The following is a 17,109-nucleotide window of genomic DNA, read 5'->3' as shown; positions in this document are numbered from 1 at the left end:
ATCCCAACCATGACCATCTAGTTTTCCTGCCTTGGCAGCCTAATCTTCCTGTCATTGTGGGACAGGGGGATGATGGGACCAGTTGGTGCAGCTCACGATGCATGGTTTCAGCACCACCTCGTTGCAGCTGGAGTTTGTCCAACGAGCTAAGGAACTGGTACAGCTTGACTAACAGGCGCAAGGAGACATGTTACTCTTGGATACGTTTTGGTCCTTGGATCAGGACCAATGTTTTGTCCCTTATGCTGATGGCCAGTGTGCTCCTGTTTTGATTTTTGTCCTTTTCCAGCTCTTCCTTTCTCTAAAGAGAACCAGGTGCTACTTGAAGGCCATCAGCCAAAAGCTACTGTCTGTCCAGGGTCTTGTCAGTGCCTTTTGGATTACCTTGCACTTCTACCAGTTAAAGAAGTTGTAGTGAGTCCCTGCTGGTGGTAGACCTTTGGCAATGCTGGTGCTAAGAACTGAGTCTGCCATAGACCCGGCACTGCACGGACATGTAATTAGAGACAGTACCAGGACCAACTGTTGTCTAACAGAGGAGGGCACAGGTAGGGTGGACTTGCCAAAGGTCATGTAAACAGCTAGGGAAATGGTATTTAGGTCATCTGGCTCCTCAACTAAGGCTGAAATGTCTAGACTGTGCACACTTCAAGGATTAACTCTTGACTCTCCAAGCTGAGAGCCTGTGTGGGATCAATACTGTGACATTTAGTTTGCATCTGAAATCTCTGACTAGCAAACACTGAGACGGGAGGTTGTAGGAAAAGTCAGTCTCTTAATTTTGTATGGGGCTTTCCTACACAAGGAAATGAGTATGATAAGGAAAGATGTCGAGTACATGATACTAACTTTTCCATGACTCTTCTACTTACACTTATTCTCTGCCTGTCCTGCTCCTGGCCAGTCTTATGTTGCAGTCCCTGGTCTTGTCTGATTGCCATCTCTGTCTCTCGTGGACAGGAATACAGACGCAGACACTGACTGTGTGCAGTGTGTGTTACCTGAATTCTTCCGTGCATCCTGACATCAGTCTGGACAACTTCTAAAAGTGTTTGATTTCTATACTGGTTTACTGCTGAATGGCTGCGCAGGTGTAGAAAACATGTCTGTACTCATTGTTGATCCCAGTTTCTTGTTCCTTGTTTTCTAATCACTCCTGCCTTGCATGCCTCTCTTACCCTTTAGGGAAAAGGCTTATGTTGCCTCAGTGAAAAGAACCAGGACAAGTTTGATTATCAAGAAGGTTGTGAAACTTCTTTTGCATGAGATATGAATAATTGCACGCTTAGCTCCTGTTTCCATGCATAGTTTCCCAATGGCATGCACAAATACTGTGCTTCTGGGCTTGCAAGGCACCTGAGTTAAAGAGTACGTGCTGGGATCAGACATCCGTCTCTACTGTAGAGTCCTCTGGGTGAGTGAATATGAGTACTCCAGCTTGTTGCTCCTGTCTGGGGTGGGTGCTGTGTCAGATCCTTAGCTGGCTAAAACAGATCCAATAAGGTCCAAGCAGCTATGATTGCCCTATTCCCTTCCAAAGCCTGGGATGGCTGGGGTTGTTCAGTCTGGAGAAGAGAAGGCTCCGGGGAGACCTTATTGCAGCCTTCCAGTACCTAAAACGGCCTACAAGAAAGCTGGAGAGGGACTGTTTACAAGGGCAGGGAGTGATAGGACAAGGAGGAATGGCTTTAAGCTGAAGGACAGTTGATTTAGATTAGATAGGAGGAAAAAATTCTTTACTGTGAGGGTGGTGAGACATGGGAACAGGTTGCCCAGAACGGGTTGCTGTGGAGGCCCTGTCCCTGGCAGTGTTCAAGGCCAGGTTGGATGGGGCTTTGGGCAACCTGGGCTAGTGGAGGGTGTCCCTGCCCATGGCAGGGGGGTTGTAACTAGATGGGCTTTAAGGTCCCTTCCAACCCAAACCATTCTAGGATTCTATGGTCCTGTGGCATGTCTGTAGCAAGGCGGTGGAAATATCAAGTTGGTGCTAGCTGGGATGATGGGCCTAGTGCCATCTTAGATTTGCATTGCCTCCTCCATCTCCCAACTTGGTCCTCTTTTACTTGTCACTGACATGCGTCTGAAACTCTTGGGATGTCTTGAGGGGTAAATGAAGACGCTGATATTTTTCAAACAGCTTTTTGGAAGGAAAAGAAAGCTCTATGATACTGGGATTTATGCTAGAAGGAACTATCTTTTGTTGGGGGGAGGGGAAGAAAAGTTTCTTTTTCTCCCATCTTCAAACAGCCTCTACTCAGGGGTAAGCAGGAGCTGAGGTTTCACTGAGTGCTGCTGTGGGAATGGGAGGCTGCAGGCTGTTTGCTGCTGCTCTGGGGCATGCTTTAGCAATCCCAGATCGGCACTGGTATAGTGAAGGATATTCTTGTAACTGAGTGAGTCATAAAGCAGCTATTTCCAGAATGGTTGGTTCTTGTAACATGGGGTGGTATTGCCCTGGTGATAGAAAGATGTGCTGGCCAACAGAGCTGACTCAGCATCACTGGCCTCAGAACTCGAGAATTTGCCCGGAACTTAGTTTCAGCAGAGAAACCTGTACTTTGGTTAAAAAAAAAAAAACAAACCAAAACAAAAACTCCTTGATGGAAAAGACAACTTGTTTCAGGGAAGCTGTATTTGGAGAAAATTTTGAGGGTGGTGAGACATTGAAACAGGTTACCCAGAGAAGTTGGGGATCCCTCATCGTTGGAAGTGTTCAAGGTCAGGTTGGATGGGGGCTTTGAGCAACTCGATCTAGCAAAAGATGTCCCTGCCTGTGGCAGGGGGGTTGGACTAGATGATCTTTAATGGTCCCTTCCAACCCAAACCATTCTATGATTCTATGAAAGGAGAAATTTTCTCACGAGGTACAAAGTGGGGTGAGATTTGGTGGAGTTTTCTGTTTTCATGGCTAAAACCATGGGGTTTTTTTATCAAACCTAGTTTGGTATTTCTAGAGGTATTTCAAGATCCCTTGAGTAGATGTTTCTAGTGACGGTGCTAAGCATAGCTTTAAACAGTGTTCCCCAGAGTGCAAGCATAGGAAAAAAAGATTTAAAACTCAGGTCAAGCAGGACAGCAAAATATAAAGCCTGAACCACCTGATATTGCTGTCTGTAGACAAATGCATGCTAGTAGCATCCCCTAAGCTCCTGGCTAGAAATGATATCATGTGCTCTGTGTTTAAGATCTGTGGCTGCAGATAGCCAGCAACAATTTCATTAGTAACGATCTGGTCAGATAATGGGAGAGAGACCTAGAGCTGATAGGGAAGATTTCTAAAGACTTCCATGGAAAACCGCTGTGTGTGTTTAATGAAAACTGTTATAAGAAGCTTAGCGCTGATAAAACTCCAGGCATAGGCCTTTTCTTTTTCTTCTTTTCAAAAAGAAAAGCTTGACCTGTCAGTATATTCTTGATTTGTTTCATTTTTACAATTGAAAGTATGTTGGGTCTACTTTTTTCACTGCAAGTTTTGAAACCAACAAGTTCCCAAGATCAAAACAGGACGTTTTGTCTTCAGGTTGATCAGGACTAAAACTTACCTATCTGCAAAGTATGTCTTTGGGTATGTTTTTTCCCCTATTTTTCCCCCAAATCAAAGCAGGATGAGAAGCATGTCTTATACACAGCCTTGGATGCTCTTGAAACATCTGTGTCCTCACCACTGTCCTATCTACTGCAGAAATGTCCTGGACAGCAGAGCACTGTTGACACTTGCCCTGTATCAGTCTTTATCTTAAGCAAATACTAACTGTGTATACAACATAAGTGATGGACCATGCTGTGTCTCACCTTCCATATCCAGCCCAAACTTAATCTGGACCTAAAGGCTGGCTGTAGAGATGTCCACAGTGTGTTGAAGGCTCTCATCATGGATGCAGCCGAGTCAGAGTGGTCCTAACTCTAAGCTGGCTCAGTGGTTGCTCAAGTAGTAGCAAATCACTGTCATATTTGGCTCGGTGTTTTAAAGCAAAACAACATCAATTCATGTTGTAACCTGTGGCAATCTGGTAGCTGCTGCACAATCAGCTGTGTTGTCCATGCAGTTGGGACAGGTTAGCTGGTGGTGGGAAATATCCTGATCTGGAAGCTGGATGTCTTATCTCTGTTGAGGACAGCATGTAGATAGGAGGAATGTGAAGCTGTTCAGAGGAAGATAAAGAAAAATCCTGGCTGTCCGGCCTGCTGTTGGAGGCATCCAAAGGAGCAAGGGTGATTAGGGCTGAGGAGAAGTGGGAGAAGAGGAAAAGCAGCGAGTACGAGCGTACTGAGAACTTGGTTGCACACATGATGACTTGCCTTGCCCACATCCATGAAGGATGTCTCGGAGCTGAAATGTAGGGAGGCAAACATCAGGACTTGGGGCTTCTGCTGCTGCTTACTGGGGTTAAGATTGAGAAGCAGCCCGGAGGTTTCAGACCGAACATGATATTGTGCAAATTCTGAGCATTTCAGGAAAACTAGCTGAGTGACTGGAAACAGAATTCTGCTGAGGAAACACAAGCAAAATAAAAGAGGTGCCCCAAACCAAACTGATACACCTCTCTGTGTCAGTACAGTTTCAACACAGCTTTACCAGACTGGAGTTAAACAGAATAACGGGGCAAAAACATGAATCCAAAGCACGCACAACAAGCCACTTCACCAAAACTGTACAGAAACAATCCATAAAGCTGAGCTTGAGGCCCAGACCCAAATGCACTCAGTGGGTTGAACAAGAAGACCTTAGATGTAAGGTGGGCTCTCCAGCGTCCATCTCCCCCAGCATGGAGCAGAGCTTCTGGGCCTTTCACGCAATGCTGCAAGGGAGCTGGAGATCCCCCAACCTTCGTGCTCAATAGGGAATTGCTCAGCACTGCGACCTCTGAAATGCTCTCCCCTTTCTAGAGAGCAGGTGCCATCATAAGGTCTGCCAGGGAGCAATCTCCATCCATATAGGGTCTGGAGGCTGGGAAGTCCTGCTGGGCTCAAGCACCTATGTGAAGAGTTTGAAAGGAGCTGAGGTGACTGTCTGCCATCTCATCCCTTGTGGGTGAGCACTTCCTCAGGATGTGAAAAATCTGATCTCATTCCAAATTTGGGACTGGAAGAAAAAGATCTGTAATTGTGCCGAAGCCCTGATCGCCAGCTCTTTGACTTCGCAGCTTGCAGAGCAGGTAGGAGGCCGGCGGTGAGCTCATTACTCGCTCATCCTTTCCACTCCCTGGCTGCATCCTTCCCTGGTATTGTTCCCTGCTGTGTGTGAAGGTTGCTACTCTGCCAGCCTGTGTCGTGTAAACCACTGCTTGAGGCAGACAGTGAGTTATGGGACACATCCCGCTCTGAAAAGACCCCAGCAGTCCAGGAAAGTGGGAAGGAAGTCAACACAATAGAAGAACCTCTCCAAACAAAAGATGATTGAGGCACTTCTTGCCTCCTGTTACACCCTGAGCATCCTCGCTGTAGAAACCCGCTTGTCCTGATCCCTCAGCCTGCAGTAAGTTCCAGTAGTTTGTAAAAGTCCTTGAAATCATATAGCTGGGGAGGAGGCAAGCTGCTGAGCCGTAACATGTTGCAGCGTTTCGGAAAGAAGGAGGCTTTGTTATTGCTCCGCAGCACGCTCCAAAGCAGAAGGGGAGGGCACGGGGCTTTTGCTGGGCAGTGTATCTGCTTTTTCTGATGCAGAGAGCGAGAGTACGGTGGCGGCTGTTGCTCTGACAAAACGCTTGTGGGGATTTGCTGTAATTGTGGATCAGCTGGAAAAATGCTTTCACGTTTTAGGAGGCGGGGTGGTGGCTGAGCTCTAATAGATGGGTTGGGAGGACTCTGGGTCCTCCTGATAGATGGACTTGGGGGTTTTGGGGTTGTTTTTAGGGGTTTTTTTTTTGGTAGGAGAAGGGTAAATAGTTACTGCTGGGTGAAGTGTAGCAGAGGACAGACTTTGCACGCATCACGTGCGGGTTGTCACACGCTCTCCACAGCCGGCTCTGAATAGCAGGAAACATCCCGTTTCCCAGGGTTTCCGTCTGTGAGCTGCAGCGGGCGCACAAGTCGTACGAGGAGAGAGGCTGGCAGAGCAAGGAGAAAAAGCAGGGGAGCTTCATTTGGCAAACTGCTATGGGAATGCACTGTAGGTGAAAAGGGATTGGAGCTGAGAAACGCCACTGCACAAAGAAAAACACATCCTGTCCTTTTGCCTTTCAGTTTCCTGTATTTTCAGTTTCCCCGACACGGGAGCACAGATCGCAAAATTTCTTGTCCTTTTTAAAAACGGAAATAACGAGCAATTGCTTTAGAAACCTTATTTGCACGGGTTTCGTAACTGTCTCTCTGGGCTCTGCGGGTGTCTCATCTAATGAACAGGCCCAGATCTGTGTTTCAGCAAACGAGGCGGGTGGACGTGGGAGGGAGAGGTGGGAGGGGAGAGCGGCGGCTCTGGGAGCACCAAGTATTTCAGGACTCGGAAGCTCGGAGGAGCTGCTGCCATAGCACTTACCACGGGGGAAATTTAATTGGCCGCCTTATGCAAGGTACGTTGCTCTACACGCTGGTTATTTTTTGGGGTTTTGTGACCAGTCGGTTGTTTTCCCATTGATCCGGAGGCTCGGTTTTATGTTTAGACGTGTACCGTAGGAAGGGTGTAAGATCAGCCTTAGCAGGCTGAAGGGACTGCTGAAGGTAACGTGCTATGAGGAAAAGTCCTGAAGCAGAGTGAAGTTTGGGAGTGTCTTCTACAGGTAGAAATTTTACCTGTGCAAGTGACCAAAGGTGTGGAGTGCGTTTTCCTGGAGCGTAAAATGCACTTGCGTGCACCCCTGTGCTTTATCTAGACAACGCGTTGGCCTTGCATAAAGAAGGTACGTTGTTTAAGGTATTTAATTCCCAGGATGGTCCTGACTCGTGGCATTAAATCCTCTGCTTGCTCTCACCTTGTGTTTTCCAGAAAGGGATGCTGGAGAAGCCTGTGCACGCGCGGTCCCTCTCCTGCAGGCAGCTGCCTGATCCTCTGTGCGTTGGGGCTTGCTCCTGTGTTGAGGGAGGGATTTTTCCACCCGTGCAAGCAGGCAGCCTCACCTGGCAAAATACAAGCCTGATGAAGTAAGGCTGGAAACCACACATTCGTTCACGCTGGGGTTGCACAGCTTGCCTGGCAGAGTAAAGAAACCAATACCCAACTAATTAGTCAGGGTGAGAGATGCTGATAAGCTCACCTGGGTTTCTGCAAGGGAGGGAAGCGGTCAAAAGCTTGCAGGTGTCTTAGGTGTTAAGTGAAAAGTCTGGGTCAAAGGCACAATTATAGGGGAACAGTAACACACTTAGGACTTTTTTTTTTTTAAAAGTAACAAACAACTATGTGTTTAAAGCCAGAAGAGGAGGAGCTGCAGTTCACAGGAGGGACTGTTTTTAAACTTTAGCTTAGTTTAATTTGGACCTGAACCAAAGCTGTGTCTCTTTGTCTGTGGAAATTTCCTATGGCCTGGAAGCTTCCTAAACCTTGCAGCTGCTCCCTGAACTTGGTAGTTTTGTTACTGCTGCTGCTTCAATGACCTCAATTCCCAATGAGCTGCAAGACAAGATTTTTGAGGATCTGCAAGGAAACCAGGCAGAATTATCTGTCAAGACCCTACCTTCAATCTAGTAATGCATTTTGGAGGCCAATAATACCAGCGAGTTCAAGAGGGATAAACAGGTCCAGAGGCAGATAGTAGATATAGGGTTGCGCCCTTTGAGGTCTCTAATGCAACAGTTGGTTGTTGAGTGAATACAAGAGGCATAGACCTCAGAAAATGGCCAAGCTTATGTTTGTTCTCTAAATAACTGCTCTTATTCTTACTGCCAGACTAGCTAGACCACTGGCCTGACCTGGTTGGGTATTGTTTACATTCGTGTTGAATTGGAAAGGGCTCATGCAAAGTACTTTGGGCTCAACAAACAGGAATTTTCTTGTGAAACAGTTTTGCCAGAGCTTTGACCAGCTCTTCAGGTCATCAAAAGACCTGGGTTTTGGCACTCAAAGCACCTCAGTGAACTGCGGCGTCTCAGAACGATGATCAGAGGTTAGGAAGCACCAGTGACTCTTTGCAGGTCTGTCCTGCCTTCAGTGGCTTGTAATTTGTCCTCCAAGAGCACCTGAAGGGTTTGATGAAACACTAGAAGCTTCCTACTACGCTCAGTCTTTGGTAAAGGCCTTGGGCACTACAGGAGAGAGGAATTAGAATTTGGCAGTTGGGATTGTCATTAATGTTCCTGGGTATGAGTGAGTTTAAGGGACCCAAACAGAAATCAGAGAAAGGCTGGATACAGGGATTAACTAATCCAAGCACGTGCAGTGTTTTTTTGGTGGGTTTTGGTTTTGGGTTTTTTTCCTTCTTTCCCCCCTCCCTTCCTGTTCCTTTGTCCAGACTTCAGCCCTGTGTTGTTTCTGGCAGGTATTGGGGATACTGTCAAGTGCTTAGACTTTGCATGGGGCGCTTGGTAGGGCAGATCTGGGAGGTTTTGAGAGTGGCGTTTTGTAGTGGCACATCATTAGCTTTTGGACATTGCCTCTAGCATAAGCTAACATCTGTGAGATGGGAGGAGAGGCAAGTAGTGGTGTCAAAAGGCAGGGTGGCTAGAGGATGGATCCAGAGCCTCACTTGTGAATGTCTGGTGGAGCCAGCCATCTCAGAAGTGGCTATTGTCACCATTTTATGATGATTTTTTTGTCTTTTAGCACAAAGAAAGTGAAATCCTCTCTGGTCCTATTGAAGTTCTGGAGTGGAGCTCTCCTGAGTGGAGAGAGAGGATGGTTCAAGGGGGATGACATTACCATATGTTGAACTCGATCTCATCTGTGAAGCAGTTCTGCTACCGTCTCTCTGAATGTCCCAAGAGACACTCCTCTGATACTGTTTGTGCCTCTGGGTTGGTTTCCAGGCCGTAATTCAGATTCCCATACTCAGGGTCTGACTCAAAAATGTTTCAATGTAGACGGTAACACGTATTCTAAACCCTGGATATTTAGTGCTCTGTCATTTTTCTTGATTTTTGAGGCCATGACGAAAAGCAGAATAGGCATATTGGGAGTATGAGACCAAGGAGATGAGGTCCTGCTCCCAAAGCTGCTACCAGAGCTGTGACACAAAAATTGTCACTAGCTGTTGTCTCCTGGCTTTCCCATGTTTCTACTTCAATGGAGAATTATTGAGTCCCCTCTTCTCACGGTCTCCTTTCCTTTGCTGCCTCCAGACAACCTGTAGTTTTTTCAGGTTTGGTTTGGAGTTTCATCCAGTAACACCAAGTCATTCTGTGTTGCATGTGAGTGGCTGGGTCAAAGGAGTTATGCTTCAACATGCATAAGCTGCTTCCAAGTGATAACGATAATGATAGCGGGAGCTACTAGGCCATGGTGGATTAAAACACTAAATAACATCATCTCACCTGTGGGCCTTATCGTACTTGCCTTGTTATTGCTAAGGCTGAACGATATCCTTAATCGTGGTGGGAGTGATATTCTCTAGCCTCAGCTGTCAACAAGTAGAGGGTCTTATTTGAGTGTTTAATTCTGTAGCTAGTGGAAAGAGACCAGGTATGCCCAAAGGCCCACCCATCTCATTTACGCTGGATTAAATTGAGCTTCTCATGTGCCTCTCTGTTGGTTACAAAGGGAGTCTGGGGTGGGTAGTTCAGCCTTCAGAGATCCAGAAAGGGCAGATGGGTTTCCTCCATTTGAAGTCAACTAGAGGTTTATGGTGGTTTTTATTGGGCTCAGGAGTGAACTGCCTAAGGAAGGGACGTGAACTTCCAATTTGGGTTTGGGGAAGAAAGAAAAAAAGTTGCTTCGGATAAGGTTTGTGTAAAGCTTTTGCATTCCCTGTTTTTGCCAAAAAAAAAAAAAAAAAGGAAGAAAAACAGTCTCCTCCTCTACACATAGCTTCCTGTTTTTCTGTGTTAAAGATGGATGAATAGAAAAGTCTAGGGTAAAAAAAAAAAAAAAAGGTTCTCCTTTGGCTGAAAAATCAATTACACAGCTCAATGCTTTCTGAGGAGAGTACTGAATGCTTGTTTGGCCCTTCACAAGCTCCTAGCCACACACTGCTATCCTAAATTTGCTGAGATTTTAATATGGTCAATATTTTGACAACCTTGCATTGTCTCTTCAGTGCTTGAGGTCCTGTCATGCAGATCACCTTCAAACAATTTTATGACTAATGAATAAAATCCTTAGTATCAAGCCAAGCTACCTCACGTCTCATAATGCAGAAGAACGTGCCTGGAGAAGACCGGCACAAAAACTGGAAAGAGTTGTAGTAATACTTCCTTCGTTTGTGCTTCTTGTCTACTCTGGGACTTCATGAGCTGGAGAGTTTATGCCTTTGTTTTTATTAGCTTTTAATTGATTTTTTCCTCTGTGGACTTGTCCAGCTGCTTTTGAATGCATGTATAGTATTCTCATAGCAATGACAGACTCTCGTGGCAGTGAGTTCTGTGGCTTAATTAGACGCAGTGAGGTTGGATGTCCTGTTCGTCCTGAGCTGGCCCCATCGCTTGAGGGTAGAGGTGGTTGTGCTGTGCTCCAGGTGTTTGCTGTGTGGCCTCGTCTGCCTATGAACCCGGACCAACCGAAAGCCTGTGGGTGTTATGTTCAGGGTGGGAGTCTTGGTGGGTTTGTTTATTTTCTCATGTTTTTAAACTGTGTTGTGCACTGTGCCTACCTACTTTCATTGCTGTCCTGCTCAGCAATTTCCCCAGTAAAGAAAATATGGGACCAGATCTTGCCTGGTTCCTTCTCACTGCTGGCATTGGCACGCTCCCTGTATCCCATGCTAAACCCTAATCCAAGTAACTGCTCCCTGTGTTGTTCTTTTCCTCCTTTGTCTTGGGATTCAGGGGTTTAGCGTCTTTCTACCCTGTTTATTCCCAATTACCTCTTAACTCATTGCGTGCTTCTGTCTGCTGTTGAGGTGGCTCCCGTAAGTTGGATGCTAATTCGTCCTGAGTTGTGACCATCTGAGGCTTGACAAGAGCAGAGTCTGAATGGGAGAATTTGCTCCAGTGTGTTGGTGTTGGTTAAACAAAGCCTGGGATTGTTTTTTTTTTTTTCTTTTTTTCCACATGACAGAACGGTCTTTGTGCCAGCCTGAATGCAGACTCAGCTGGAGCGTGACACGTGAGGGGGGATGATGTTTGGAAAAACAATTAGGATGCGTGAGGATACTTGGCATACTTAGAGAAAAGTAGCAAAGGTTGGGACAGAAAGAGGAGGAATGTCTTAACATTGGCCACCAGAGTTTGCCCCCCGTGGCTGAAGGGGCTCCTGAGTTTATGGACTCTGAGCTGGCTCCGCTAATTGAACGAGGAGATCCCACCCTGCTTGTGGGCACGTTCATGTGTACGTTAAACTATACTGGGGATGGACCCAGGTTAAAAGCTAATCTGGCAAAGAGGGCTAGGGTCCATGGTCCAAGCTTAAATAAATCTTTCCTCTCCCCTCGTATCCCTTAAGACCAACTCTTAATGCTAATCCATTCCCCTTCCCCCCCGCCCCCCATTTTTGATCATATTAATCATGATCATACAGATGTTGAGCTGACCAAGGGGAGGAAACAGATAGTTAGGTCTGCGTTCATTCTGGTTTAAAGTCCTGAGATTTGCCTGTTACATCGCACACTGTGATGTGACGTAAAGCACTGGCCTGTAATTGTCTCAGTCTAACAATAAACTTCTAATAAGTTTATCTGCTAGTTTCTGAGGGAGAAACTCCCTACTGGCAGGTTTTGTACAGAGCTGTGTATTATTTTGCCCTGCAACGTGCACCCTTTAGAGCTGCTTGGGGAAAGACATAATGCTCATGCAAAGGGTGAGTGAGTGGTTAACAGCAAGAGAGGAATTCTGGGCATCTAGAAGAGAGTTTTAAATTTCAAATGTTTTAGGCTGCAGCAAAGCGGAGAGGCATTTACCAGTCCAAGTGTAAGTGCCCATGATCTATGTTGCGTTCTTAGATGGTTTTAGATGCTTTAGTTAAAAGCAATACCGTTACTGGCATGAAAGTAAGTGGCCCAGAGAGTGAAAAGCATTATCTGAGGAAGAGTTTCAGGTTCACCCTGACAGAGAAGTATCTTTAGTACCTCTGGGCTTCAATTTGGAACACTTTTATTTACTTCTGAACTACAGCTTGAATTAAAGCAGCTTTATCCCTGCCTCTGTGAAGATGATGTACCCACTTGACACGGGCTGTAGTAGGAAGGGACCTCTTCAGCTGTACGGCAGCAATAACTCACCTGCCTCTCAAAGGGCAGGGAAGGGAAAACCTGGCCTGTTTGAGGACTGCATGTGACAGAGTGATGGACTGGACTCATTTCTGAGGCAGTCGGTAGTAGAAAGATCACGAACTGCAGGGATGGATGAGATCACAAGGGCCACAAAGTCGCGATGCCCTTTAGGATGGCTGATGCAGGGAAAGGGAAGACTTGAAGGAGAGGAGGGGCTACAACAAACGTGGCTGTGGCATTTACATCCCAGGTGGTTTAGTATTAAAATGCCCTAAGCAATTCCGAAATCTGGTTTCTCCCATCTGAGAAGTGTTTTTGTTGACTGATGATCTTAACTTCAGCACAGAGGGGGATTCACAAGAGGAAGATGGAAAACAAATAATCCTTCTGTGGATGTGCAGTTTGTTCCTTAATGTACAGAGGCTGAAAAGATTGTTTGACTGAATGTGTGTTTCCATGAGAAAATTTGTGTCACATATGAAATCTATGGGGCTTTCCAGACACTTTCCTGGTGGAAGAGCTGCCTCAGAGCTACATACTCCAAAGTAGAAAGCGGTTCTATGTGAAGCTGACAGTGTGGCCCAGCATTTCCCCAAAATGCCTCTTTGCTTGGTTTCCTATCTGTTCCACCTACCCTTCTGGCAATTTCCTGAAAATGGGTATAACAACCTGTCGTGGCTCCTCAAGACATGTATTTTCTTGCCAAAATGTGCATTCAGCAGCTTTGGACAGACCCTATTGAGGATGAATGTTCCTCGAGATGACTTGGGCTGCTCCCATCTATTGGATGCTCAGCAGCTGCTTAGGCTGGTATTAGCTGCGGCATCACCCTTTTTTCTGCCCCCATTGTCATGCTCAGCGAACAGGCCAAGACCGTGATGAACCACAGAGACCCAGTGACTCCTACAGAAGTTGTTTCTCAAGGTCTTTTTCCTGTTTCTACATGAATACTATTATGTGTCCCTTCTCTAATTACAGATCTGTGCTGTACAGCTTGCTTGTAGCTTCATTTAGGGAGAAGAAACAGATGTGTTTCATACTTTGGAAAATGCTCTCCTAGGGAGACATCGTCATTCCTCATGGGAGCCTGAAGCAGGCTGGTGGCTATTTTGTTTTGCCAGTGGAAGTCTCCGTCCTCAAAGGCTGTAGATTTTCTGATTTTGCGTACAAAACCAGGTGCTGTCACACTATGTGCAGCTGGTGGACCCTTCCTTGGAGGTGCACTTCTTCAATTCTGGCCATCAGGAGCACACCATCTTCAAAAGTCTTGACTCCTTAGTAGCAGAGCCATCAATGAAGAGCAGACTAAACCCACGTGAACAGGCTTCAGTGACTCTGCTCAAGCTTGTCCTGCCCTTGATGGAGCAAACATAGAATTGCAAAACGTCCGAATCATGCAAAAGCTGTGTCCAAGCTGGGGGAAGACAACATGTGACAGGTCCAGGTTTCTTCTCAGTGCTCCCATCACCCAGCGGTCCTGCAGTTTGCATTCAGGTTTTCACAAGTGTGAACGCACAACATAACCTTTGCATGCCCTTGGACAGTCCTGATTGTTTCCTTTGCTCTCTGTGGCTGAGCCAGCGTTGGTTTTGTTCACTAGGTGATGAACTTCAAATCTTCTTCGCCTGACTGGGCTGGAATAAGTGTGCAAATGCTGTTCTCTCAGAATTGATGGGGAAAGCCTGGAAATGGTGGCTGAAACTCACGCTTGCTTACTGGGCATGATGTGATGTGATGTGGCATCTGAGGTCTTTTTGTGGTGCTGGAAGGGCTGTTTTGAAAGCTGGCTGGTGCTGCTTGTCCATTCAGCAAATGAACCCTGACTGTTGTGTTCAGGCTGGAGGTAGCCCACAAATTTTCCCAGGATGGGTGAGAACACAATTGCTAAAAAGAAAAAAGAAAAACAATGCCAAACCCAAACACTGTGTTAACCCTGTACCAGGTTATAATGGAAAAGACTCCCCAAATCCTTCCGAGTTTTGCAGAGTCAGCTTGGGTGTCCGTACAGTGTCGCTACTGCAGGGGTTTCTCAACCCATGTACTGCACCATGGGAATGCCTTGGGGTCATCCCCGTAAAGCTTGAGCTCAGGTCTTCATGGCTAAAGGACCCTCAACAAACGAGGATTGCAGATGAGCAGGAGGCAGAGTGTGGGACCAGCCCATGGCTGGAAGGGGCAGCCCCACATCCAGATCAGTAGGTCCACCTTGGACTTACATAGCTCTTCTTCCAGGTGACCATTACAGAAGTAACCAAATAACACTTAGGCTGGGGCAGTGATGTTCTCATGGTGTTGCACATGTGCTCTTCAGCCCTCAGGAGGTTCCTCAGCCTTCTGCCTCTGCTCATGAGCTGTCATGGTCCTGTGGAGCAAAGCTGTTGGTATCTGCACCCTGGGTTTGAGTCGCTCGGTTTACATTAAGCCATCTGTTTGTAATGAATGAGTGGCTTCTCTGGTTGTTTTGATAAGAGAAGAGTTTGGGGAAGACTTTCTGAGTTTGGCATCTAGCACCCATTCTTTTTGTCTTGCCCAGGGTAAAACATTTTCTTGCAGAATTAAATAGAACAAACCCCTCTCATAGCAGAGCAATCTGAAATGATGGAATTGTCCTCCCTTCTTCTCCAAAAATAGATGATGTAGTCAGGCTTAAACAAATACAAAACCAAACCAAAACAAAACAACCTACTGGGCTGTTAGTGAGCCTAATAATGACCCCACTGACTACCTGCTGTTCTGTTGAAGCATTTGAAAATTAAATGCTGTCACATATCCAGCCTGATTTTACTCCCTGATTAAGCAAGCTACTTCTGTTTAGAAATTTCTAACAAGCTGGAGTGCTCTCTATGACCTGTGAGAAACAGCTTTATCTTTGTGTCTACAAGACAGGGGATTAAGTGGTGGCGAAAAATAAACTTTTAGATCTGTCCTGTCCTCTTGGTGCTCGGGGGGTGAGAGCTGTCTGGCTGCTGTTTTGTTTTGCTTTTTTTCCTGGCTCGGTTTCCTTCCATGGGAGGGGCTAGGAGGAGTTTGGATTCCAGCTTTTTGACCTGTTTGCATGCCTAGAGCTTTCCTTTGGGATGAGCCGCCAATGTTCCTGCAAAAAGTAGCCTTATGGTCATGCAGACCTTGATGTATGAAAACTTGCAAGCTAATGAGATTATGGAATTTTTTAATGTTTCCCATTTTTCAGACAAATTAAATTTAAGAGGCAGTGGTTACTAAGGAGAAAACATTGTCATTCATCTGTGCAGTCAGTTGTGTCTGGATCCGAACAACCACTTAAAACCAGGCCAGCTAACCATTCAAACTGCAAAGCGTCCCTTCTTCTATGACACCATTTCAGCCCAAGCTCCAGGATGACCTGGAAAGGCAGTTCCTAAGCAGAGTTTGGTGACTTTAGGGAGCTTAAACTCTTATTTAGCAAAGAATCCACCCATGTGTGAAACTTAAAAATGAGATGTTCCCACCTAACTTAGTCACCCCACCCGAGTGACCTTTTTATACTCCATGCTGAGATGCTCGAGGCATTTTTTTCCCATGACGTATAAAGTAGGGTTAGGCTTCTGTGCCTGACTTCCCGACATCTCAACACAAGGAGAATCAATATCTCACCTATGGTTTGTCGCAGTCAGGGTAGAGGTTCAGGATGTCTTGGAGTAGGCCACCAGCAGATGGCCTGAGTTCAGCTCTTCCTGGAAATGGTGCAAAGACACTAGTTAACATCTCCGTTAGTAAATAAATTCGATCTAGCCCCATAGCCAAGTGATTATTGCATAGCCTATACATAGGTAATTTCTATTTATCTCCCAAAACAGCATGACTACGGGCAAGCCACCCCCGTCAGATGGTCTCTGGACCATAGCTGAGAATTATCTGGGAGAGGTTCTAGTTGGAACACATCAAAACTATGCCAAAGTCTCTGCCACCAGTTTAGCAATGGAAATCTTTGCAGCATAATGCCATATCCTCGTTTGCTTACTATTGTGAGCATAGCCTTTGAGCGTGCTGTACAATCAAGGATAAATGTGGACAGGCCATATTGAGTCCCTTGAGTTTGCTGTTTTGCTTCACAAAGTTAAAAGAATCTCAGAGTTTTGTATTTTTATCACCATTAGTAATATCAGCTGATTCTGCCCACAGTACCTTTACCACCTAGCCTTTTTCCAGAGTAGTCCCTTTTGACATGCTGTTAGCGGTCACTTCCTCTGATACATTTCTTTTGGGAGGTAAGGCTGGGAAGGAGGAAGCTACTGGAGTTTGCTCACATGGGTTTGCTGCCTTTTTTTTTTTTTCTTCATAACGTGCTGCCCACTTCCACTTTAGGCAAGCTTTCCTTGTTGACGTAGCAGTTGTGACATATAAACAGCAGTGCAGTGTCTTCCTCGGAAAGCAGTAACAGCAGACCTCTGTTCCTCTGAAGGGTTGGATGTTTGGGCATGGCTGGTGCGGCTCCGCAGCTCCGTACAATAGCTCTTAATGCCAAAAAGTGCAGACTGAGGCACCTGGGCAGAAAACTGGTGAGAGATTTGGGAAGAGATGCTTCATCTTTTGCTGCCTTGTACTTCAGGGATTTTCTTCGGGGAGAACAAATCTGGCGCTAAGCAGGATTAACGCACATCAAGAAGTTTAGGGCCTTTCCAGTCATGTGGAAGAGGTATTGTGGCCCACCTGAGAAGATCTGCAATTTGGGGCATCAGGAAAATGGGCTGTAGACTCGGCGGTCTTCTGTGACAGCAGCTCATGTTGAGCTATCAGGGTTCTGTTTCTACTTCTAACATTTTTCAGATGTTTTTTTTGGGGACAGCAATTACACCCGTGTGTGCTTTCAAGAGCAGGAAAGGCTGATTGTTTGCAATGAGCATTGAAGCCTTGGTAGATG

At 46.1% G+C, this 17,109-nt stretch overlaps 1 protein-coding gene across 7 annotated transcripts in view; it reads left to right on the top strand.

The window, feature by feature from the left end:
- ALS2CL (ALS2 C-terminal like) overlaps positions 1-17,109 on the top strand; it is a 47,031-nt gene that overhangs the window by 2,322 nt on the left and 27,600 nt on the right. For 2 of the 7 annotated variants that reach the window (XM_054814127.1, XM_054814125.1), the window contains exon 1: positions 16,629-16,747. The exons of 1 other annotated variant lie outside the window; for it this stretch is intronic. In XM_054814127.1, the coding sequence (XP_054670102.1) occupies positions 16,667-16,747 (81 nt within the window). In that variant the 5' untranslated portion in view covers positions 16,629-16,666. Of the gene's footprint in view, positions 1-1,395; positions 1,415-6,412; positions 6,510-6,922; positions 7,078-7,148; positions 7,168-16,628; positions 16,748-17,109 lie in introns of those variants that run through there. 4 more of the 7 variants (XM_054814129.1, XM_054814131.1, XM_054814130.1 and 1 more) reach the window with 4 other exon arrangements.

This window comes from Grus americana, chromosome 2 (genome assembly GCF_028858705.1).
Source record: "Grus americana isolate bGruAme1 chromosome 2, bGruAme1.mat, whole genome shotgun sequence".
NCBI classification, from domain to species: domain Eukaryota; kingdom Metazoa; phylum Chordata; class Aves; order Gruiformes; family Gruidae; genus Grus; species Grus americana.
The sequence above is the reverse complement of the archived record's forward strand: the minus strand, read 5'-3'. Positions and strand labels throughout refer to the sequence as shown.